This window comes from Ochotona curzoniae, unplaced genomic scaffold (genome assembly GCF_017591425.1).
Source record: "Ochotona curzoniae isolate NIBS_2020 unplaced genomic scaffold, NIBS_Ocur_1.0 contig_66, whole genome shotgun sequence".
Taxonomy (NCBI): Eukaryota; Metazoa; Chordata; class Mammalia; order Lagomorpha; family Ochotonidae; genus Ochotona; species Ochotona curzoniae.
This window is the reverse complement of record NW_024466512.1, coordinates 22502958-22525550: the sequence shown is the minus strand read 5'-3', so window position 1 is coordinate 22525550 and position 22593 is coordinate 22502958. Positions and strand designations below refer to the sequence as shown.

The window sequence follows — 22593 nt, the reverse complement described above, 5'->3', positions numbered from 1 at the left end:
GCAGACGCGGGACTTGAAGGTGTAGGAACCAGGGGGCACAGTCATTTCCTAATCTGTACAGTGACTTTCTCCCAGCTCAAGATTTCCTCCTGAGGCAGTCAACCTTATCTCTTTGGCCTCCCTGAGCCAGAACACAGGTGAATAAAGCCAGTTTCCCACCAAGATCCTGCTCTACAGGCCAGATCCTGGGGAGCAGAAGCTGGGACACGCTTCCCTCTTGCGGCTTTGACAGGCAGGATCCGGGCCCTGGACCTCTTCCTTCCACAGGTTCACTTCCTGCAGTGTGACTGTGGCTCACAGGAAGGTCAGCACTTTGAACCTTAACTTATTGCAGTCAAGTGATATGTGCCCCTTCTCCCTGGTGATGAGCTCATTCTTGGGGCTATTTTGAGGCAGAATGGGGTAGAGGACAGAACCTCTAGGTTCCTTCCTTACATTTGCCTTCCTATACTGTTACTTCCCTGAAGGCCTAGGCAGTTGTGCCTGCCAGTTCCCTGGTCCTGGGAGTGTCCCAGACCAGTCCTGGAGGGAAGTCCCAGCTGCTACCCAGCCCCAACTCCCATCCCCCAGAGTACGGGAAGAGCTGGAGACCTACAGGCTGGCCTCTAGGAGGGGCTCCCACATTTCAAACTCAGCCTAGGGCCAGGGTCCGATGCCACCCCCCTGGTCTAACACCTATACTTCCTCTGGTCCTGCTAACGGGGACCGAGGATGGAGGCTCCCCTTTCTTAATGGGGGGACATGCTTCCCCTCTGGGTCTTCTCGTGCCTCACCCCAGCTCTGTCAGCAGAGCTCCTTCCCTGTTTTTGTCTGATTCACTTCCCGTCCCTGACAAGGAGCAGCGACGCCCCGACGGCCCCGGCTGCCCCACTTGGCTGAATGACTTTATAAGGTACTCGGAACAAACTCTGGCAGGGCAACGGGAAAACATCAAAGTATAACAGTGTGAACTGTGGTTCCTAATAGCTCACTCCAGGTCAGTCCCTGAACCACACCATGCCTCCAGGAAGGACTTTGGGTGGAGTGAGGGGTACTATTTTGTATCCCCAAAACAGGCATGGTTGATACTAGATTCATCTGAGAAGCATCCCTGAGTGCCCTCAGCACTTTTTTATTCCTCTCTTGCTGTATCCATTCGTTCATTTGTTCATTCAACCAACACCTGATTTAAGACAGCACAGCGAGCCACAGTGATGTCCCTGCTTCTGTGGAGTTCAAGGTCTTATCAATCACCTGTGTTTTCCTTTACAAATGTGGACAACTCCGGAATTGTTACCTCGAGGACACCTTGAGGGTCAGTTCATTAGCGCTGTTGTTGGATGGACTGACACTGAGCAGTGTCCATGCAATGAGTCCTGGGACCCGGGCCCCTTCCCTCCCCGTGTGTGGCTCCTGAGGAGCCCATCTGTCTGAGGAGAGCCGCAGAGGGAGGTCCTGAGAAGTGACCAGGGACGCTGGTTGGGGTGGGCGAAACAGTCTCCTTGCTGTCCCTGGCTTGTGAGCTTTCTTTTCGTGAAAGGAATCCCAGCTTCAGCTGGCCTTAGCAGCGGGTTAGGGCAAAGACAGAGACAGGGTCGTCCCCCGCGCTGGTGGCGCCGCTGGTTGTGGGAGGGAAGGGCAGGCCAGGGCACTGGCCTATTGTGGGTCTGGATTGGATGCTTCCACTCATTCATTTCCTTTTAATTAACCCGCATTCCTGGAGGAGAAATATTTATGTTGGCTACCCAGAGAGGCGCTCCTCAGACTGGAAAGAAAGGGGAAGAAAGCCTGTCTTAGCAAAACAATATCTCTAAAGAGCTCAGAAAGAGAAAATAGGGTGAACAAAATGCCATTAAAATAGCCTTCTACCCCCACTGGAGTCAATGAAAACTTCATTTCACATGCTAATCCGCCACTCCGCCCCTTTCTCTTCTCACAACACCTTTTCCGAAAAGTGTTTGGGAAAAGTCTTCACAGTCAGGACACAGCTCCCCGCAGCTCAGACTTCTCCTTGTGTTAGTTCAGCGCCCCAAGTGGGGCTCCCTCTCCAGCAGTGGCTTTTTTCTACCCCCTCCCCCTTTAATTTAAACAAAGACTTCGGAGTTCATCAACCTCCCACTGAAATTCACAGCTGCTGAACAAACTAATCCTCTCTCCCGGTCTTTCTTCCCTTCAATGGGCTCTTGGCTTCAAAGACACTTTGGGAAAGGACTTTGCTGGGGCTCACACTGCTTCATCAATAGAAGTTAGTGCAAGTATTATCTGAAGAGCAAGTGGCTTTACAAACAAATACTGCCTAACAATCCGTCCCTCCCAAACACACACATCTAGCCTGCAGACATGATGGGATTTACAACAGGATTAGGCCGGGTAGCCCCCGGCTTCACACCGAGCCCCTTTGTGCAGCTGAGCTCAGCCCAGAAGTGGTGTGGGGAAAACCCTGGAGCTGAATGTCAGGCCCGGATGCAGGCAGACGGGCAATCACACACACTCATACACACACACACACACCATGAGCAGCGTAGCCACAGGCAGACACACACGCACACACACACACACACACACACGGCCACAAATGCTGCAAAGGAAATAGATCCACAGCATAATCAGTGGGCCAGTAGGGCGGGATGCCTTCCTTTATTCAGTTCTCTTGACTTCTCTTGCCATGAGCCTCTCCCCAGCCTACAGAGGGTCCAGGAAGCAGGAATGGGATGTAACAGTAAAACAGGGCTCAAAGGACACAAATAATCATCGGGAAGATGACCGAGGAAACCAAACCAAGTCACTTTTTATTAAGTACATCAGTGCTTATGCAAATGCTGAGTGCAACCATGAAAAGGCAGCCTTGTTCCAGAACTGGAATTTTATTTGCAGAAAGAAGTCTAGGCTGTACTCTCAAGTTCAAACACAGGTGGAGGGCAGCCACTACCTACAGGCTGAAGTCCCTTAGCTCCTATTTTACGACCTAAGTCAGCTCCCAGCACAAGGCATTCCTGCTTCCATCTGCCTGCCACCTTCCCCAGTTACCCTTCAGAACGCTGGCACTCGAGAAGTTCCATTTCAAAAGCATCACGATTTCTTGGCCCAGATCAGTGTCCACCCTTCATGCTCAAGGCTCGTTCAGAGGTGAACAGCAGCCAACTCCACTCTAGCCCCTAGGGCTATGGGAGAATGTGCACTCAGGAATACAGAGTGAGAGGCAAGAGGGAAAAGGCAAGGTCAGGCTCATAAACCACTGAAGGGAAAAAAAAAAAAACACCACCCATGAGATGGGTCCTGGCAGAGGTAGACTCAGGGGAACTGATGCTGTTCACCCTCTCAGAACCCAGTCAAACAGAATATCTCTGGGGGAGAGACAGCCTGGCCAAGTCCCCCCTGAGTGTGGCACTAGGGAAGGGAGGGGTTGGCTCTGTGCCCTGCCTATGGGGCTGACAGACTGTTGGTAGACATTAAAAAGCTAGAGATAAAGGAGGAAAACACAGACGACCCTGGTTGTTTTGAGCCAAACTATGGCATCACATATGCGGGAGCCAGGCAAGGGGGTTGGGAAAAACAAACAGACCCTGTTGCAGAACCTCCCACCCCACTACAGGGTGATAAATGTGGAAGTGCTCTTCCAGCAGGAACAAACGGCTGCCTGGGTCACACCCGCAGCTTTTGGGCAATGGTGAGGACAGCCTTCAGGATGGGCATGAAACTCGACACCTCGCTGAAGCTGCTGCAGCCCATCACCTGGGTGTGCACCGCCAGAGCTTGCTCCAAGTGGCCTGTGTCCACACATCGGGCCACCTCGTGCAACCCAGCCAGGACCTGAGGCGAGAGCTGTGGAGGGACGGACTCATAGGTTAGCAGGCCCAACCCACCCCTACCCGGGCAGCGGCATACAAGGGATGAGAGAGGGCTCAAACACTGCACCCCAGTGCAAGCAAAGGCGGGTAAGCCATGGGAAACCCACGTCGGTGAGAACAACAGGCAGCAACGACTCCAGCCTCCTGGGCAGGGCAGAAAGCAGGAGGCAGGGGCACAGTAAGGTGGACTTACCGACCCCACGTAGAGCTTCTCATAAAGACATTCTAGACGCTGGGCTGCCTCAGCCAGCTTCCGCTTTGTCTTCTGCAGGCAAGGGAATGAATCCTGTCCCTAAGTCTCACAGCACTACCCAGGCCTACTAAGAATCACAGAATCATATTGGAGCTAGAAAGGCTTCATGCTGCCTCCCCAGTATCTTGGAGGAGGCAATGGAGGCCCACAGCGCTGTGACTGGCTCCAGCTGACCCCGCTGGCCCAGGAATGGTAGACGCCCTTATCCTCGCCTCACTCTCCTCCCAGTGCTCCCTACCACCTCCATGAGTCCAGTCCCATGGAGCTGCACAGACCTCTCAGCCCTCCCCTGCTGCACATGGATGAACTAGGCGCTTTGGGTTGGAGAATATCCTGGTGGGGAGGGGAAGGCGTGGTAGATTCCAGTTAAGAAAGTGTTCCATCTTTCAGACCCCAATTTCCCCATTTCTAACTATACCCCTAAACCTGTTATCTTTTTACTCTACAGAAGCATGAGACACAGTCAGCATGCCCCAGAGCAGCGAGGAAAGTCATACCAGGAGCCATTTATAGACAAGGGGTTTCAGCACATGAGAGGCGGAGAACGTGTGTGTGCGTGTGTGTGTGTGTGTGTGTGTGTGTGTGTGTGTTGGCGGGTACTGTGCAGCAATCCAGACTTACCAAGTCAGTGGCAGAGAGGGAGCAGCGGTGGAGAAGCGCCTCAAAACTGGTCTTCAAGGGCTGATGCTCCGGGGGCAGCTCCTTCCTGCTCATATCCGTAGGTGGCAGCTGCTGGAAGTGCTGATGGAGGGGCAGGGTGGAAGGACGCACAGGTGAGCTGTCCCTGTCACGGTTTCCTGAACAGCTCCCTCAGTCAGTGACTCAGGCTCACAGTGACTGGGTTCAAGCAGTGTCAGGAGAAGACCCCCAACCCCCTTCTAGGCCCTGACACTCAGGCCCTGCCCCTTCAGATGGACCTAGCTTGGGGAAGGAGGCCCACCTATTGTGTACTCAGAGAGGGCTGAAAGGTTTTTCAGGGGTGGCGAACACACTGTGCCTGTCACCTGTGGGCTGAGTTCTCCTGGAGCTCCAGGGGGAGCATGACGCACGCCAGAGGCAGGGGGCTGAGGGGCAAGGCTTAGAACTGGAACAGTAATTGGTGCTGGTGCCATAAATGTCTCTGGCAGCTAGAGAGAGACAGAAAGGCACATCAGGGTGAGCTGACCACACAGGCCTTGGTTTTGAGGACTGGCAGAAATTAGAGTGAAGAAGGAGCCAGAACAGGGCAGGAAGGAGGAGGGTGCTGAGGAGAGGAGAGAGGAAAGGGGAGAGGAATGTGAACAGCAGGGCTGAATTCTCTAAGGAACCTGAATGGGGATGCTGTATGACCTTTGCCCCCCAGAGGTTCCCCCTGGGGGCTGCAACATCTCTCTGGAATCCTTGGGAACCTGTGGAGTAAAAAGATAACAGGTTTAGGGGTATAGTTAGAAATGGGGAAATTGGGGTCTGGAAGATGGAACACTTTCTTAACTGGAATCTACCACGCCTTCCCCTCCCCACCAGGATATTCTCCAACCCAAAGCGCCTAGTTCATCCATGTGAGGCAAGACTCCCAGGGAGCAAGAATGCAGAAGCAGGACATCCTAGAAGGAAGGCTGACCTGGCAGAGAAGTCAGGGTGCCAGCTGTTGGGAAGGTGCTAGGGCAGGGAGCACCCGGCCCTCCAGGAGGACACATCACAGGGAAAGTGCCAGGACAGGCTGGTGGCTGCAGGCTTGGAGAGCTGGGAGCTGGTGGTCTTACAGGAGGCAGCAGGGATGGTCTCTGAGCCCCAAGCAGGCAGGTGGAGCCAGGCTGTATGTGTGGGGCTGCCAGGGGTGGTGGCGGGGCCGGAAGAGGCCACGTTCCAGGGAGCCCCACAGGGTTAGGAGCATGAGCCCCGTGTCCTAAGAGCTGTGGTTGAGAAACAGCTGAAGAACAGAAATAGTCATTTGCCAAGCATTTCACATCATGAGAGCACATCAGAGAGGAACTGTAGCAATAACAACAAACTGATAATAGTAATGATCAGAACTCATTTAAAAAAGACTACAAAGTACTTTTAACCATATTCCTTACTGATTTTCCAATAATCCTGTGTCACTTCATATGTTGCAGAGGGATACAAAAACTCTAAGTGACGGTGTTAGGAATTCAGACTCAGACTTGGAAGCTTTTCACGCTGGACAGATGCCACCCAAACCCGCACCAGCATGCCAGCTGCACTCCTGAGGTCTCTGTGCTCAGCCTAGACCGATGTCTCACCCACTCATCCACTTACCAGGCCTTCCCCCAGGGCCCAGAGGTAAAGACTGGGCCACATGGGGCCTAGGTATCCTGTTGTCACTCACAGTCTGCGTCCCTGGGCTCTGGTAAGGGCTAGGACAGGCAGGGGTCAAGGGGAGCACTGGTGGCGATGGAGGTATGGCCTTTGACCTTGGACACGGTGTCTGAGCCTGTGAAGAGGAAAGGGCCAGCTCTGGGACAGGCGCGGAAAGGAAGCCACCGAGAAGACAAGCATGAGAGACAAGCCAGGAAACCAAAACAGCTCCTCAAGAAACAAATCAGTAACATGGACAAACCTCTATAGAGATGTATAAAAAAGACAGAAGATACAAATTATGCTGGCCAAAAAAGGGACTGTCACACCAGCCCCTGATGCCATTGGAAGTACAGTAGAAGAAACTTCCAACAACTTTCCAGTCAAATTCAGCAGCACAGAAGGAAAGGTCCAGTTCCTCAAGAACTGCAGACCACTAAAATCCAGACAAAACTAAACTGAACAGCCCTATAGCTGCTGAAGACCCAGAATTTATTATTAAAAATCTCCCTGGAAATTTCTAGGCTTAGATGTTTCTACTAGACAATTTTACCAAGAATTCAAAGAATTAACACAAAGCTTATACAATCTCTCCCAGAAAATGAAAGGAACACTTTATAAGGCTGGTATTATTCTGATACCAACACCAAAGATGGCACAAAATAAAACTACAGACCAATATTTCTCAGACATTGACATTCAAAGATCTTCAATAAAATTTGACCAAATCCAAACCAAGGATGTACATATCAAGAAATATTTTACAACCTGGTGAGATCTGCCTCAGGTCAGGCAAGGTTCGCCTAATATATTTAAGAAATGAAGTAAAAAATGCAATTCACCATATCAACAAATTAAAGAAGAAAATTATATGATCATATTAAAAAAGTTAGTTGAAAAATGGAACTAAAAGATAATGCAAATTTACCACCACCTTTTTAAAGCCCCCTTGTATAAAATGATGCAAAAAAAAAAAATACTTGACAAAACTCACTCATGATCCTGTATACAGGTGCTATGTCCTGGATGTATTCCCTCCCCCAAAATTTCAAGGGTTAGAAATTTAAGCCCCAGTGCTTCAGTATTGGTAAGCAGAGCTTTTGGCAAGCGTTTAGGTCATGAGGGCTCTGCCCTATGAATAGCCTAATGCCAATATGTAAAGGGTTTCTGGGAGTGAGTTTTTCTCTCTCTCTCTCTGTTTCTCTCTCTCTCTATCTCTCTATCTCCTTCCCTCCATCCCTCCCTTTGACTTTCTGCCAGGTGAGGACACACTGCCCCTTCCCTCTGGGCTGCAACAACAAGCGCCATCTTGGAACCAGAGACTGAACTTGCTGGCACTTTGATCTTAGTTTTGCCAGCCTCCAGATCTGTGAGAACAAATTTCTGTTCTGTGCAGATTCTGTTATGCAAGTACAAAACAAACTAAAGATGCAAGGAACACAGGAAAACTTCCTCAGCTCATAAACAACATCTGAAAACCTGACAGCTAACATCACTTTTAATAATGGGCATTTGGTTAGAGCAGCTCAGTGGTTGCTTCAGGTGCCTGTATCCCACATCGGAGTGCCTGGATTCAAGTCACAGCCTCCACTCTCATGCCAGCTTCCTGTTAATGAGCACCTTGGGAAGCAGCAGGTGCTGGTCTAAGTGGTTGGGTCTCTGCCACATATATGGGAGACATGACCGAGTTAACAGCTCCTAGTTTTGGACTGGCCCAATCTAGGCTGTTGTAGGCATTTAAGGAATAAACCAATAGACAGGAAATTGGTCAATCAATTTCTCTCTCTCAGCTCCCTTAGCCTTGTCCTATCTTTCAATAAACAAATAAAAGTTTTATTTTTTCTAATAGACAAGAATTTTCCCTCAAAGATTGAAAACGGGCTGGTATTATGGTGCAATTTGTTATGCCACTGCCTGTGACACACACACATTCCATAAAAGCACTGGTTTGAATCCCAGCTATTCCACTTGTGATCCTGCTGGTGTGCCTGGGAAAACAGTTGAGAATGGGCCCCTGCCACCAAGTGAGAAACCCGGATGGAGTTCCTGGCTCCTGCCTTCAGCTTGGCTCAACCCCAAGGAGTTGAGGAATGAACCAGAAGATTTCTCTCTTTCTGTCTCTCCTTTTCTGCGTGTCATTCTGCCTTTCAAAAAATAAATGTTTTAAAATGTTAACAGCAATACTAGAAACTATGCATTCTCTCTCACCATTCTTATTTAACATAGCCCTAGTTGTATTACTCACTAAAAAAGGCAAGAGAAAGAAATTAAGCACATTCTGTTTGGAAAGAAAAAAGAAAGAGGGGGATGAGAAAAACTGTCAATGTTTTTAGGCAACATAAGTTATAGAAAATCCCAAGCAATCCACAGAAAACTCCTAGAACTAGGAAATTGCCTCAAGCAAGTTACTGGATACAAGATGCACACACAAAACTGACTGCATTTCTACATACTGACAACAAGGAGGCGGGTGTCACAATGCTAATTTCAAATAACAATTGAACCTGTGCTCCATGAAGCCAGAAATTTCTATTGTTTTGTTCACTAATATAGCCCAAGTGCTTAGAGCCATGCCTGGCACATAGTTTTTTTTTTTTTTTCTTGAATGAATGAGCAAATGAATTAACAAAGTCTTACCTGGTGAGGAGGCTGTCTGTCCAATCCAGAAGATGGAGTCTCTTTAAGTGGGTGGGTAGTTCGCACAACAACCCGAGGAAAGGGGAAAGGGGGAGGTGATTGGCCTGAGATGGCAGAACCCTGGGCATGAAAAAGCCGATCTCTCAGCTGCTGAACTGCTGGCTGTAAGAATTATAATAAGAACTGTGTTGGGTAAATTAAAAAAACAAGCAAACACCCTCTTAGAAGCCTGGCCTCATTTGGCCAACTTGACTGACCCCCTGCGTTGTACACTAGATGACTTAAGGTTTTCACGTCCTAGCCAGACACTTGGATGCCACCTTTTTGATGTGCCTCCTGCTGAGAATGCCCTGGACTGCGGCGCATTCTCTTTGAAGGCGTAGCTCCACTGTTCAAACAACTGCTTGTCTTTTTTTGACTTCTTCAGGCAAAACTGGTCCTTGGTTAGAATCTCCCAGAGCTTGGGGTAAGCTTCTGTTCAGTCATTGTAAGTTATGGACATCTAATCTTCACCACTGCAACCCCACCCCACCCCTGGAGACTAGAAGCTGTTTGAAAGGCTAGCTCTGATTTATCCTAGGAGCTTCAGCATTAGCACAGTGGGAGCTCTCGGACAGTGTTAGATGGCTAAAACGGTTTGCTCTCCCTACACAGCCCCTGCTCACCTGAGCACAGTTGACTGGCAGGAAGTTCATGGCAGTAGCCAGGCTGCCCTGAGCTGCCAGCAGGTTGGCATACTGAGTGACCCTGCAGGTTGTGGCAGGGCCTGGGCTCACCCCAGCAGGACCCCGCACTAGCTCCAAGCTCCTGTTAAGGATCATCACCTTTTCCATCAGCTCCTGTGGGGACAAGAATGAGGGCGGTTAGTCTCTCCCAGGCAGCTCACCCAGGATATCTCACCAAGGTAGAGGTGAGGGCATCTGACCAGACCCAGTGAAGCCAGTGGGTGATGATACATGAGACAAGACAGGAAGGTCCTTGACCTCGCTGTACAAGCTGTGAGGACCGGACTTAAGTGGGCCCACCCAGGACCTTAGGCTCTCACATTTCTGTCTCCTCTTTTTCTTTCTTTCGGCTGATATAACATTAACTACAGATTCCACTAAATCAATTGTTTTATGTGTGACTTTTGCTTTCCCATGAATCTGTGTACCCCACCCTATACTATCTTCTCTGGTCACTCAGAGAGAGCACCTGGTACAATTTAGATTCACGTAACTTTTCACAGCAGCTACAAGAAGGACCACGCTCACATTTAACTCAAATGCGGACTGTACTTGTATCATCAGACCCTTAATGGGAAACAATTATGCAGCATGACAGTCAAGCAGATGTTGCTCAGCAACCAGGAGGGGAGGAGGTGATACCTTACTTCGTTGCAATGATCTAGACCTTGGGGGGCCCTTCAGCCCTCCCTAACATCTTAGCTCCACCCAGGTCCAAAACACTTGTCAGTGATATCCTGGCATAGTCCCACCTCTAGCCTCTCCTAAGGGCCCTGCAGAGGAGTACCTGCAGAGCCAGGGGGGATGAAGCCCTGTGGCACTTGGCCCAGCACTCCACCAGCCGCTCCACACTCCCTGAGCACACATAACAGAATCTGGCTTCAGAGGTCAGTGTCCTGTCACCCTCCTGCTCCATGCGACTTCCCAGCATGTCTACAGAGAGATGGAAACTTGGTTAATGGCATGCTTTCCCTGATGTTTCTTCCCCCTTCTCCTGTTTGTAAATAGGTGAAAGATCACAAGCCATGAGACAAGTAGCTACACTGGCTTTAAGACAACACAAGCTAACACTGCTCTAAAGTCCAGGGCAAAGTTCTTATATCAGAAGCAATAGGAAGAAGTAAAACAGGACACTAAATGACCTCTACTGTGGCCCTTGCCTTCTGGCTGGGCCAGACCTAGGCCCTGATAGCATGGCCTGGGCTTCTAGAAACTCAAGCTAGTCCTTTATCTGCTGTGTGTGGTGTCTGATGCTCCCATGCTGGAGTAAGGCCACACCATCCTGAAGCCACAGGCCCACTCACCACAGAGCTCAGAGAAGGTTTCTGGCCTGGAGTATGTCAGTAGCAAGACCAGTGCCTCTCTCCAGTTCTTCAGGCTACAGGCACACACCATGTCCTTCCAGCTCTTCCGGACAACACAGGCCAGAAGCTGTGATGAACACAGAGGGAAGGAAGCCTTGAGCTGTCCATCGAGCACTGGTGGCAGGATGCGCTAAGAAAGGCCACTCCTGAGTGGGTCTGATCACCAAGGAGGGGCTAGCAGTGAGTGGGGATGTTCAAAGTAGAAAGGCGGGCAGACACTCTGGAGACTGTCCTAAGGTGTGAGCATCCCGAGCAGAGTTCCAAGGGAACCCCCCCAGCCTACCCCCCACCTTCTCCAGCCTGAGGGGCGGTTACCGAGGTGATTCCACTTTTCTTCTGGGCCAGGTAGCGCTCCTGGGTCTGCTTCAGCAGCTCTGCACTCCCAGCCTGGGCCAGGATAATCGCATCAGCAAAGCGCTCTTCTTTCAGACACAATTCCACCGCGGGGCCCAGTTCCCCCAGCAGGATTGCCTGGCTCAGAAGCCCATCTGCGTCTGCAGGCACAGGCAGCCCATCAGCATCAGCTGGCACTCAGAACCAGAGCCCTGTACCCTCAGCACACCCTGTCCAACTCTACTTGCTCTGACTTAAACCCCGGCAGTAAAATTTGGTGGAGTGTGGCAGGGGCCCAGGCCTCAGAGTAACTCTCAAGAGACAGGACTCAAGACCAGGGAGGGGACTTGAGTGGCAGTACCATAGGTGTGCAGGGTGCTTGCTCAGCGTGTTCATGGCCCTTTCCACAAGAAGGCAGGACAGGAAAAATACCTTGGGAGAAGGTCTCCCACAGGAAAAACCCAGGCATAAACATCTACAGCCAGGAAGAACAAATCCACCCAGCCTTTGAGCTGGCAAGCAGGAAGAGAATGTCTCCTCAAGTCCAAGAACTCTGGGACCACCTACTCCCAAGGAGAACTTCTCTCTCTCCAGGTAAGGTACCTTCTGTGGTGGGGATCTCCCAGGGAGTCATACTCTGAAGGACCAGCTCATCAAAGAAGGCAGAGGAGGTAGAGCCTTCCACCATGGGAGGTTTGGCAGCCTGGTCAAGGAAGCACAGAGGTGGCTACTTACCGTTGAGCCCAGAAGACAGGTGGCTATGGTGGCTCTCTCTGTCAACTGTGTTGTCTGGCCCCTAATGGAAGACTAAAAGAATAGAGGCCAACCCAGCACAGTAGCCTACTGCCTGAAGTCCTTGCCTCACATGTGCCGGGATCCCATATGGGCACCTGTTCGTATCCTGGAGCTGGCTGCTCTACTTCCCATTCAGCTCCCTGCTTGTGGCCTGGGAAAGAAGCAGTCAAGGACAACCCAAAGCCTTAGGACCTTGCACCCATGTGGGAAACCCAGAAGAAGCTCCAGACTTCTGGCTTCAGATTGGCTCAGTTCTAGCCATTACAGCCACTTGAGGGGTGAATCAATGGACAGATCTTCCTCTCTGTCTCTCCTCCTCCATATATATATGAAGCTGTCACCTGCCAGCATCCCACATGGGTGACTGTTCATTTCTAATCCAGCTCTCTGCTAATGGCCTGGGAAATGCAGCAGAAGGTGACCCATCTGGGCCTCTGCCATTCACATGGAAAACCCACAAGAGGCTCCTGACCCAGACATGGCAGTTATGACCATTTGGGGAGTGAACCAGCAAAAGGAAGACCTCACTTTCAAATAAATAAACAAATAAATAAATCTCTTAAGGAAACAAATAGAATAACCAAGTAAGGAGCGGGAAGGGCCCTAGATCATATTTAAGACACAGCTCCTCTCCCAGATCGAAAGCCTGGGGGCTCTGTGTCTCACTGTGGTGCTAAGAGAGTAGGGAGTCTGAACACTTGTGCCAAAGCTGGGCACCACTGAGAGCAAAGCAAAGGGCCAGGAAGGGAAGATGCCCTAAGGCAGGTCTCCTGTGTCACTAGGGGAGAGGCTGAGCTCCTACTGTACCTTGGGGTAGAAGGCCTGCTTCCTGTTACTATCCAACTCCTCCTCTTTGGTCTGTGGGCTGTCACCTTGTGTCGAGTCACTCTTCAACCATGTGGTTACCTGCAGAGGGAAACCCATGAGCACTGCTCTTCCTGGTATCTGGCCAAGCTTGCATGATGGTCTCTTCCCACCTCTACACCCCACCAACTAGATCGCTGAGATTTCTGATCTATGTTCTTGGGCGATAGTCTAATGCTAGGAGATAAAATACTTATATATACATAATTAGCCCCTGATGGGATTCTATTGTTCTTTGCAGCAAGCTCATGTTTCTGATGTGGAAAACAGCTTACCTTCTTCTTAAGTTCATCTTTACTATATCCTAAAAGCTTTAAGAATTTTGCTCTGGAGTCCGGCTCTAAGGTTACCTAAGGAGCAAAGGGACACAGAGAAGTTTCCATTAAATGAGCATGCGTCCACCTCACCCTGCTCCAAGCTGCACATCTGTGCCTGTGTACCCTCAGTTATGGTACTTGGCACTACCAGAGGGGCCTTAGCAGGGCCGTGCAGCCTTCCCTGCTTCCCAGCTGCAGCCTGTTGTCAGGACGTGGGTGATGTTAACAAAGCCCCGTGCTCCTTTGGTCTGAGAATCTGATGTCCAGTTCATTTCCTAGCTCTGCTACCCTGGGTGCCTGATTAAGGTTAAAATGCCAGCCAGTTTTAAAGACACTGCCTGCGGCTGAAAAAGTACATCTGGACTGGGGCAGGTGAGCTATAAGGAAGAGATGCTAATTCCCCTCTCTAGGTATCCTGAATTGCACACTCTTTCTTGTAACTGAGCAGGTCCCCTGCAGACACTCTGGAAGTTAAGCAACTGAATGTGGTGCAATAGATATTGGCTCGTGTGGGCCAGTGACTACTAAGTCAGGGCCACTGACACCAACCCAGGGTACACCTCATCCTCACTGGTGTTTCTGGCAAGTTGTTGAAGATTCTGAACCTCTGTAGGCCCCATTCACAGGACAGGCCCTGCCTGATTGCCTGGGTACTGCTGCTGATGCCCTATGGCACCCATCCATATCCTTCTGAGAAAACTTCTGCCAAGCTCAGACCACAGGAATTGTGGATGGCAGAATGACTAGCTGAGAAGACCACTGGCAACCAGTTTCTCATTCAGCATCTCCCTCAGCTCAGGACCAAGTCTTTCGGAAGTCCCCTTAATCTACATTAGCTGATCGGGGCCCTTCATTTCTTGCACACTGAGTTATATATTCTGGCCCTGATTTTTCTTATGATCTGTCAAGGAGACCTTCTCATTCAACACTCTTCCCTCAAAAATGCTCATCCATGTTCACTTTCCTGAACCTACCCAAAGGACAGCTCTCACATGGCTTTTCTGTCAGACTGCCCTGTAGGCAATGCAGCCCCTTGGTTCAGCAGAAAGAAGGTGGAACCCCTGACTGCTCCTCCATATTCTCCCCTCACATCTGCTCATGTAGGACAGCTTGTGATGCCAAAGCCAATGTGAAATTAAACTGGAACATGAATTGAATCACCCATGCCTCCAAAGGGGAGTGGGTCCTGAAACCTGGGACCTATCACAAGGACTTGCCACTGGTTACTTGGAACAAACCCCAAGTCTGCTTATGGCAAAGTACCCTTTCAACAACCCTCTTCCCTTGCGTTATTCTTTTCTTCCTTTCTTCCCATTACCTTAGCTGCCCTTTGATACAGCCTGTGAGAGCCAATCCTCACACTGGCTCTGCCAGAGTATCTAGGACATCAGCAATGGCTGCAACAAAGAATACCTCTCTGTGGTCCCTTCTTCCCAGAACTCGGCACCAGTGGCCTCTGAGCCTCCAGTAAAGAGAGCAGACTGCATTCAGAGAGCAGGTGTAAAGGTGGAGAAGAGGACAGTGCCCTGTGTCACAGCACTGGAGCTGACAGGGGCTGTCGGGGGCTGACAGGGGCTGTCGGGGGCTGACGGGGGCTGACGGGGGCTGACGGGGGCTGACCGGGGCTGTTTCCAAGCATCCTGCCATCAGGGGTCCTACCTTCAGGAACTGCCAGAGCATCTTTTCATCTTGCAAGGAAGCTTGGTGGCTCTTGTTCTGACAGTAATCCAGGAGTTTCCCAGATCCCAGGGCCTCCTGTAGCTCTACCGACCGAGTCAGGAATTCCAGTTCTGTAGTGACTTGACTGATGAAGACAAGGCGGGGGCAAGGCTGTGGCACCTGATGGGCAGGGGTGCTGGGGAGGCCAAAGGTAACTAGCCTCCCCCCAAACTGGGAAGGAAAAACACCAAGAGTAAAAGTCATACATTCAGTCGAAAACTAACAGCAAATCAGGAGCACAGCAAGGCCAAGGCTATTTGGTTGATTCAAGGATAGGCAATCAATAATAAAGCTTCTGGGACAGGAAAGGAACTAAATAGCAAAATCGTCTCTGAATTTGTAGCCTAAAACTTTTTAAATTGGGCTGGTACCATGGCATAATAGGCTACACCGCACCAGCATCCCACATGGGTGCCAGCTCGACTCCTGCCTGCTCTGCTTCCTACCCAGCTCCCTGTTTGTGGCCTGATAAAGCAGCAGAGGATGGGACCTTGAGCCTCTGCATCCATGTGGGAGACCTGCAGGAAGCTCCTGGCTCCTGGCTTTGGATCATCTCAGCTCCAGCCATTGCAGTCACTTGGGGAGTGAGCCAGTGGATGGAAGGTCTCTGCCTTTTCTTCTCTCCATATCTCTGCTTTTCCAATGAAAATTTTAATAACCAGCTGTGACTGCCAGGGCTGGGCAAGGCTGAAGCCAAGAGCCAGGAATTCCATCCTAGTCTCTCACAAGGATGGCAGGGATCCAAGAATTTGGACTGCCTTCTGCTGCCTTCTCAGGTGAATTAGTAGAAACTGGATTGAAAAGGGAGGAACCAGAACCTGAACCAATACTCTTATATACCATAATTCTGTCCTGCTTAGCTTAAAACTTCACCATCAGCTTGAAACTAAATGTCACAGGACTCCTCTCCTTTTCACCTATCCCGGGATCACAATTACCTGACTACATCAGTATTATCATTTTCTTCATTTCCACATAGCAAAGCAACAACAGTCTTACCTCTTCTTGTCAACATGCTCATGCAACACACCCCCTCATGCTATTTTCAGTGTTCTTTACTGAAATAGTTTCTAGCCTTTGGTTTTCTTCCCCTCCTCAAATCTAAGCTTTAGATGACCACCCATGGTTTGTACCACCTAAATGCGCCTTGGCCTGTGCAAGGCCACAGGACAGAGCCTAGGCTCCTCTGACTGCAGTGCACAAAGCCCCACAAAGCCAGAGTGAAACCTGTCTGCCCCAGCACCTCTTCCTTCTCATCTCTAACTGCTCCACATCCCCAAAGCTTCTTTATCAGTAGCATCACCACCTGGGGCATCCTTCTTACCAAACTAGATACTTTATACAAATCAAAGTTCTTCGCTCCAGTAATTCTCAATTAAAACTACCTGGAGATAGATCCTGTGACACAGTGAGTAAAGCCACTGTGTGAGATGCTGGCATCTCACATAAGCACTAGTTCAAGTCCCAGATGTTCCATTTCCATTCCAGGTCCTTGCTAATGTACCTGGGAAAGCAAAAGACCCAAGTACTTGGACCCCTGCTACCCAAGTTCTCCTGCTTCAGCTTGGCCCAGATCTGGCTATTGTACCCATGTGGTGAATGAACAAGCAGTTGGAAGGCCTCTCTATTCCTCTGTGATTCTGCCTTTCAAATATATATATATTCTTCAAAAAAAGCACATGCCTACTTGAAGAGCTATCCACAGTCTGCAAGCACAACCCAGACAATAAAAATAATCTAGGAGAATTCAGATCAGCCATCAGTATTTTTAAATGCTTTGGGTTATTCCAGTGGGTAGCTGAGGTTGACAATTACTGCTTTAGTCTCTATTCGGTTTCCTTTGCCAAGGCTCCCTTTCTTGTGCCTTCCAAGGCACTTCCCCAGTCAGAGTTCTGACTTCCCTTGGCATCTACAATACAAAATCCAAACCACAAGCATGTGTTGAGCAAGTTGCTTTAACTTTTTATACATCTAATGCACGGCAGTTTTACAAAGTGCTTACCTCTATTGCTACTTGAGGTTCCTGTCCATTCACTAGCTTAAGCTGGGTGGGCATTGCTCTGCACACGTTCCAGGTAAGAGACTAACATTCTGAGAAGTTAAGCAACTTGCTCAAAATTACTCAGCTAACAATGACAGCCTTATGGTACAAAGTCAGGCCTCTTGACCTCAAAATTCTTCACATTATAACTCCCCCAGTTTTTTTTAACCTTACCACCTCTTGGCTGTGGCAGTCTTACCTCCCTGATAAAACTGCTGGAGCTAAAAACAAGAACCTCCACTTCTATACACCTAGGTATTAAATTCAAACCTAGTCCTTATTTTTTAAGATTTATTTTATTTTTATTTGAAATGCAGAGTTATAGAGAGAAGGAGAGCCAGATAAAGATAGTTCCACCCACCGGATCACTTCCGAAATGGCCACAGTGCCCAGAGCTGAGCTGATCCAAAGCCAGGATCCAGGAGCTTCTTCCTGATTTCTTACATGGGTGCAGGGACCCAAGGACTTGGGCCATCCTCCACTACTTTCCCAGGCCAAAAGCATGGAATTGGATCAGAAGTAGAGCAGCTGGCACTCCAACTAGTGCCCAAATGGGAAACTAGGCTGAAGCCTAGCCTACTATGCCATGGTACTGGCCCCTAGTATTCATTTTTTAAGGATTACTTATTTTTATTTATTTTAAAAGCAGAAAGCAGAGATAAAGAGCTAAATGGAAAGAGATCGTCCATCATTGGTTTATTCCCAAATGTCCATCACGGTCACAGCTAGCCAAGCTGTAACTGGAAGTCAGGAATTCCATCCAGGTGTTCAACAAGGGTGGCAGGACCCAAGGACCTGCACAAACAGACACATAAACATACACACACACTCAGCTTGACGCTGAACCCATGAGAGGCTGCGCATGTGCGCGCACACACACACACTTACAGCAAATGAAACGCCTGCTGGTCTTCGGATCCATTTTGGGGGCTTTTTCAGAGGCGATATCAGGGATGCTTGTGCCACCTGCTCAGGTATCTGCATTGGCATGAAAGGCTGGCCTTTGCTGAAGGAAGATGAGATCTAGTGAAGAGAGATGCCTGCATCACCAGCCTGCAGTGGTGACTCAGCAGGGAACTCCACTTAGAAACTCCACCTTGAAGACTCCTTGGAGAAGCCACTGTGACTGTGCAGGGTAGGATGTCCCCTTTTTGGAGCCTAGGGCTGATGCTGCTTGTGAGAGTGGGTCTCCCATGCAGTGGGTTCTTGGAAAGCCTACTACAGTCAATGTCTATGACAGAGTGTGACATGGAACAGGTCTCCAGGAGAGAGGAACAAAGTCCACCCTCCTGAAGCAGTGGTCCCAGCACGAAGCCAGTGCCCTTGAAGTACTCTAGGGAGCTTCCATTGCCACCAGCCAAGGGGAAGGCTGCGGCAGAAACTGACGTCCTCCCAGGGAAATGAGCCCTCCCACACCCAGGGCTCCGATCTCCCAGCCTCCACTTCTTCTCAGGGCATAATCAACTCTTCCCCACAAACGCAGCAGTCCCTTAGCTCCAGGAGTCTCATCTGAGCCCTTCCAACCTTGTCAGCCTGACTCATGTGCTGGGCTTCCCAGTTTCCTCCCATCACAGAGCACACACTGATCCAGCCATCGAGGGAAGCAGCCGAGAACACTGGAGGGAGCCGAGGGCACCACTGCACATCCAGACTCCAGCTGCCCTGGGTGGGCAGCCTGTACACCACCTGGTAAGAGGGAGCACAACCATGAGGTCCCATCCAGTCCAGGAACTACCGACATCAGTGAGACAAACCTATGGGACTCCTGCCCCATCATCTCCACCCCAGCCTAGGCACAGAAGGGCCAGCCCACCTCACTGCTCTCCAGGTTCCAGCACAAGATCTGGTTGTCCTTGGCGCTACTGAGTAGTAGCTCAGCATCAGCCTGACTCCACGACATTGATAGGATTCCCCTGAAAAGTGGAAGAAAGAACTAACACTGTGAAATGTCTGTAATGGTTAAATTTCCTCACATACCAAAGGCAAATCCGGCCATATAAAATGAGTGCTTTCACTTCAAAATGAGGAAAATGAGAGTTTTCGAAAACAACTTCCACACGATGGCAAAGCCAAAACCCCAGCCAAAGGGACTGTGCCCTGTGGTCCCCCTGGGTTACCGCAGGATGGCCTCTTTCCACTGAGCACAGAGTTAAAAGGATTCAGAAGGAGTTAGTATGAATCACACAAGAATCTGTCCCTACCACTGTGTGCAACCAAAGCTCTCTAGGAGGGCTAGGGCAGTATGGCCCCCTGGTTGGAAGCAAGGGCGTGTGGAGCTGCAGGTGCAGGCACCACCATAGGACAGACAGAAGCCAAGCTGCTTTGTTTCGGCAATCTTAGAAAAAGTAACTTTGTCATCTGGAAAAATGGACATGATTCTCAAATCAGGGCACAGGGACTCTCACAAGAAGACTAAACACTGATTCCAATACTCCTAATGACTACAGCCCCTTCCCATTTCTGGAAGTTAGCTGGGCCTCGGATTGTTCTCCACGACCTCAGGGTCTATAGGACTTCCTCCAGGGTAGGGCTGGTGTGAGGACTGGGTCACTGTGTATTCACCAGCAAGGATACGAAGCCAAAGAGAACGTTCTTGAGTTATCCCGGATCAGTTACCTCCACCATGCCCTCAAGGATGCTGATGGCTAAGAGATGCTACCTGCTGTGGCTCTCTAGCACCTTCAGGGGTGAGGAGGCAAAGCGCAGGTCCCACAGCTGAACCACGGGGAGACGGTCATCTTCTGAACACACCACTAACTGGGTGGCTATGTCTGGGTGCCAGGCTAGGCCTGAGCAGTGCATCTGCAAACAAAGTAGACCCCAACAGATGATGTCACCTAATGATTCTGGCCATGAACTTCCTCTGCCCAACAGAAATCAAACACTTTGAGATTTTTGTGAATCTTCTATGTGACTGACAATACCATGTCCATCTAACAAGCAATATTCATAAATAAGTAAAGAAAGGCAGAAGTTTCCACATCAGCTCTGTTTAAATTCCCTGAACCTCCACTCTATAAGAAAACTACTAAGGAGCTAAATCTACATGCCCACCAGCTGAAAGCATACACTTGGCCAGGGGGGAGACTGCTAACTGCTGGACAGAGAAGCCAGTCCAGACCCACGTTCTGGCCTGCAGCACTCACTCTGTTGCTGTGGTCACTGACTTTGATGATAGGTTCATTCTTCCTGAGATCCCACACGACTGCCTTGCCACTGGGGTGAGCAGAAGACAAAATGTGTTGGACTTGCCGGTTCCAAGAGAGAGCCCTGATGTCTTCTGGGGGCTGCTTGGGCAGAAAGGGGACAAGGGGAAAGAGCTTATCACCTCCTGGACCATGTAACATCTGCTACTCCATCGCTCCCAACAGCCCATAGTAGGTTCAAGAACAGATGGGGAGCTATCCAAACCAAGACCATCTCAGGAAGCTTAGGGTTGGCTGTGGGAAGTGTCTGGGGTACTGGCATAGAAGTGGGGAGGGGGTGTCTCTCTTCTCCTTCTGGCCTCCCTTTCCCTTCCCCTTTCCCCGCTGATCTCCACTCCCGCCTCCCCCCTTCGCTCCCCCTTCCTGCTCCACTGGAATAAACCTCCTAAGATACAAAAAAAGAAAAAAAAAGTGGGGAGGGAATGGCAAGCACACATTACTTTTATTTCTACCCCAAAATTCTCCTAAGAGAATAGAGTCAAGATTGAGAAACAGCCCCTCACCTAGCACAAAGACAGAGGGAGAGGAGGAGGAAGGCGAGGGAAGGAGGAAAACACAGATGCCCAAGACTCGCACTTTCAGGGCACAAGGTACCGTCACATTCGTATTTCACTTACCGTACCGTACTGTAAGCATAAGATAGAGCAGCCAGGAAGCAAAAGGATGGGCCCAGTTACAGACTGACAGACACTTAGAGACTGAGGGCGCACAAGATCCCCGCTACCCACCCTACAAAAAGGGGCCTTACTCTCGCTTCCTCTCCTCTGAGCCCGGGACCCTACCCAACACTGCCAAAGCTAAACTGCGATAACTAGCACTCCCTCCCCTTCTCTCAGCATCTCCTCATCCCCTGCCCTTTATCTCCTGTCTGGAAGCTCCTGGAACAGCTAAAGACTTCATTCCAGCCACTGCACACACTCCCACTCCCCCAGTCTCCAACACAGCTCTAGCTGGCTGCGGGCTGTCAGTCTGTGGAGCTTTATTGCCCTCCAGTGGTAAACTTTGAAATCTCTCATGCTCTAGTTGGCTCCATGACTGTAACACTACAGGGAAAAGGCAACTGCACACTCTTAATAAGCAGGGCCCTCAGCAGGGGTACAGAGCCTCCTCACCTGTGACTTGGATCCTGGCATCATTGGCACACTCATATTATTCAAATCCCAAATGAAGATTTCTGAATCACTGGCCCCGGAGGCCAGGAGGTTGCCCTGCACGAAGAAAAGAGGTATGGAGAACACACCGTGCCAGGAAGAACTGAGAAGAGAAAAGGGGCCAAAGATCCCCATCTGGGCCTATCTAAGGCTTCCCCTGTAACAACCTGGAACAGATCCAGAGTTACAGACCAGAGGCCCCACACAGAATGCTTCCATTCAGACCTTTGCTCCATGGCTTGGCCATGTCTGACCAACTGAAAGGTAGTACCTGGAAGGGATTAAAGTCGAGGGCTCTGACAGCCCCCGTGTGCTTCTGTCTCTGGGCAATCACAGGCTCTTTCCCCGAAGACAGGATGTGGGTCACATTGTACAGAGTAAGCATGCCATTGTCCCCGCCGCCTGCAATAACCCCGGAGCCTTCCAGAAGCCCATTGCCAAAGCTCCCCCAGATCAGCTTGTGAAACCTACAAAGAGGAGGAACTGGCATCAGCATCAATTTAGGTCTATGTCAGGCAGATGGCGGGCTCCTCCATCAGCCTCTGCCATTAGCAGACATCCCCACTCCAACCCAGGAGCAACCTGTCTCTTTCATTCCTCCAACCCTGCCCCCAACAGAAGGGCACTGCCTTCTGAACAACTATCCTACTTCTATTACAGGAAGTAATACTATTGCTGGGCTGGGTGGCGATATTCTGTTGTTTTGTTGTTGTTGTTTAATTAACATTGGAGTTACATCACCTTGTGATAATTACTTCAAACAGATGATGTCATCTAAGTCTCACAAACCCAATACTTGGGTAATATAGCTTACGTACTTACTGAACTGTCTCTTTGGACTAGGCACTACCTTCAATACATGTATTAGCTGATTCAATATTTAAAAACTCCATGAGGTGTTACTATTACTTCTATTTTCAACCGAGGAAATGGAAACCAAGAAGTTACACAACTTCTGTACACAGAGCTTGTTGTTTATTTGCATTTGACATCTAGGAAATGCAGAATCCATGTTTAAAGTCAGGGTCATCTTATTGCAGAGCTGAACTCCTCAAATTAGAAA

The 22593-nt window shown here is 49.8% G+C and overlaps 1 protein-coding gene across 1 annotated transcript in view; it reads right to left on the bottom strand.

The window, feature by feature from the left end:
• Positions 1-2619: 2619 nt before the first annotated feature.
• SEC31B (SEC31 homolog B, COPII coat complex component) overlaps positions 2620-22593 on the bottom strand; it is a 28064-nt gene continuing 8090 nt past the window's right edge. The window contains exons 4-26 of the mRNA XM_040992506.1: positions 21802-21997; positions 21492-21587; positions 20320-20463; positions 19833-19975; positions 18987-19086; positions 18698-18859; positions 18062-18196; positions 15073-15303; positions 13372-13446; positions 13040-13138; positions 12041-12140; positions 11420-11598; positions 11045-11171; positions 10528-10673; positions 9681-9854; positions 9016-9177; positions 6340-6514; positions 5681-5989; positions 5410-5468; positions 5085-5207; positions 4702-4821; positions 4021-4092; positions 2620-3801 (exon numbers count right to left, since the gene is read on the bottom strand). Coding sequence (XP_040848440.1) covers positions 3622-3801; positions 4021-4092; positions 4702-4821; positions 5085-5207; positions 5410-5468; positions 5681-5989; positions 6340-6514; positions 9016-9177; positions 9681-9854; positions 10528-10673; positions 11045-11171; positions 11420-11598; positions 12041-12140; positions 13040-13138; positions 13372-13446; positions 15073-15303; positions 18062-18196; positions 18698-18859; positions 18987-19086; positions 19833-19975; positions 20320-20463; positions 21492-21587; positions 21802-21997 — 3307 coding nt within the window. The 3' untranslated portion in view covers positions 2620-3621. The remainder of the gene's footprint in view (positions 3802-4020; positions 4093-4701; positions 4822-5084; positions 5208-5409; positions 5469-5680; positions 5990-6339; positions 6515-9015; positions 9178-9680; positions 9855-10527; positions 10674-11044; positions 11172-11419; positions 11599-12040; positions 12141-13039; positions 13139-13371; positions 13447-15072; positions 15304-18061; positions 18197-18697; positions 18860-18986; positions 19087-19832; positions 19976-20319; positions 20464-21491; positions 21588-21801; positions 21998-22593) is intronic.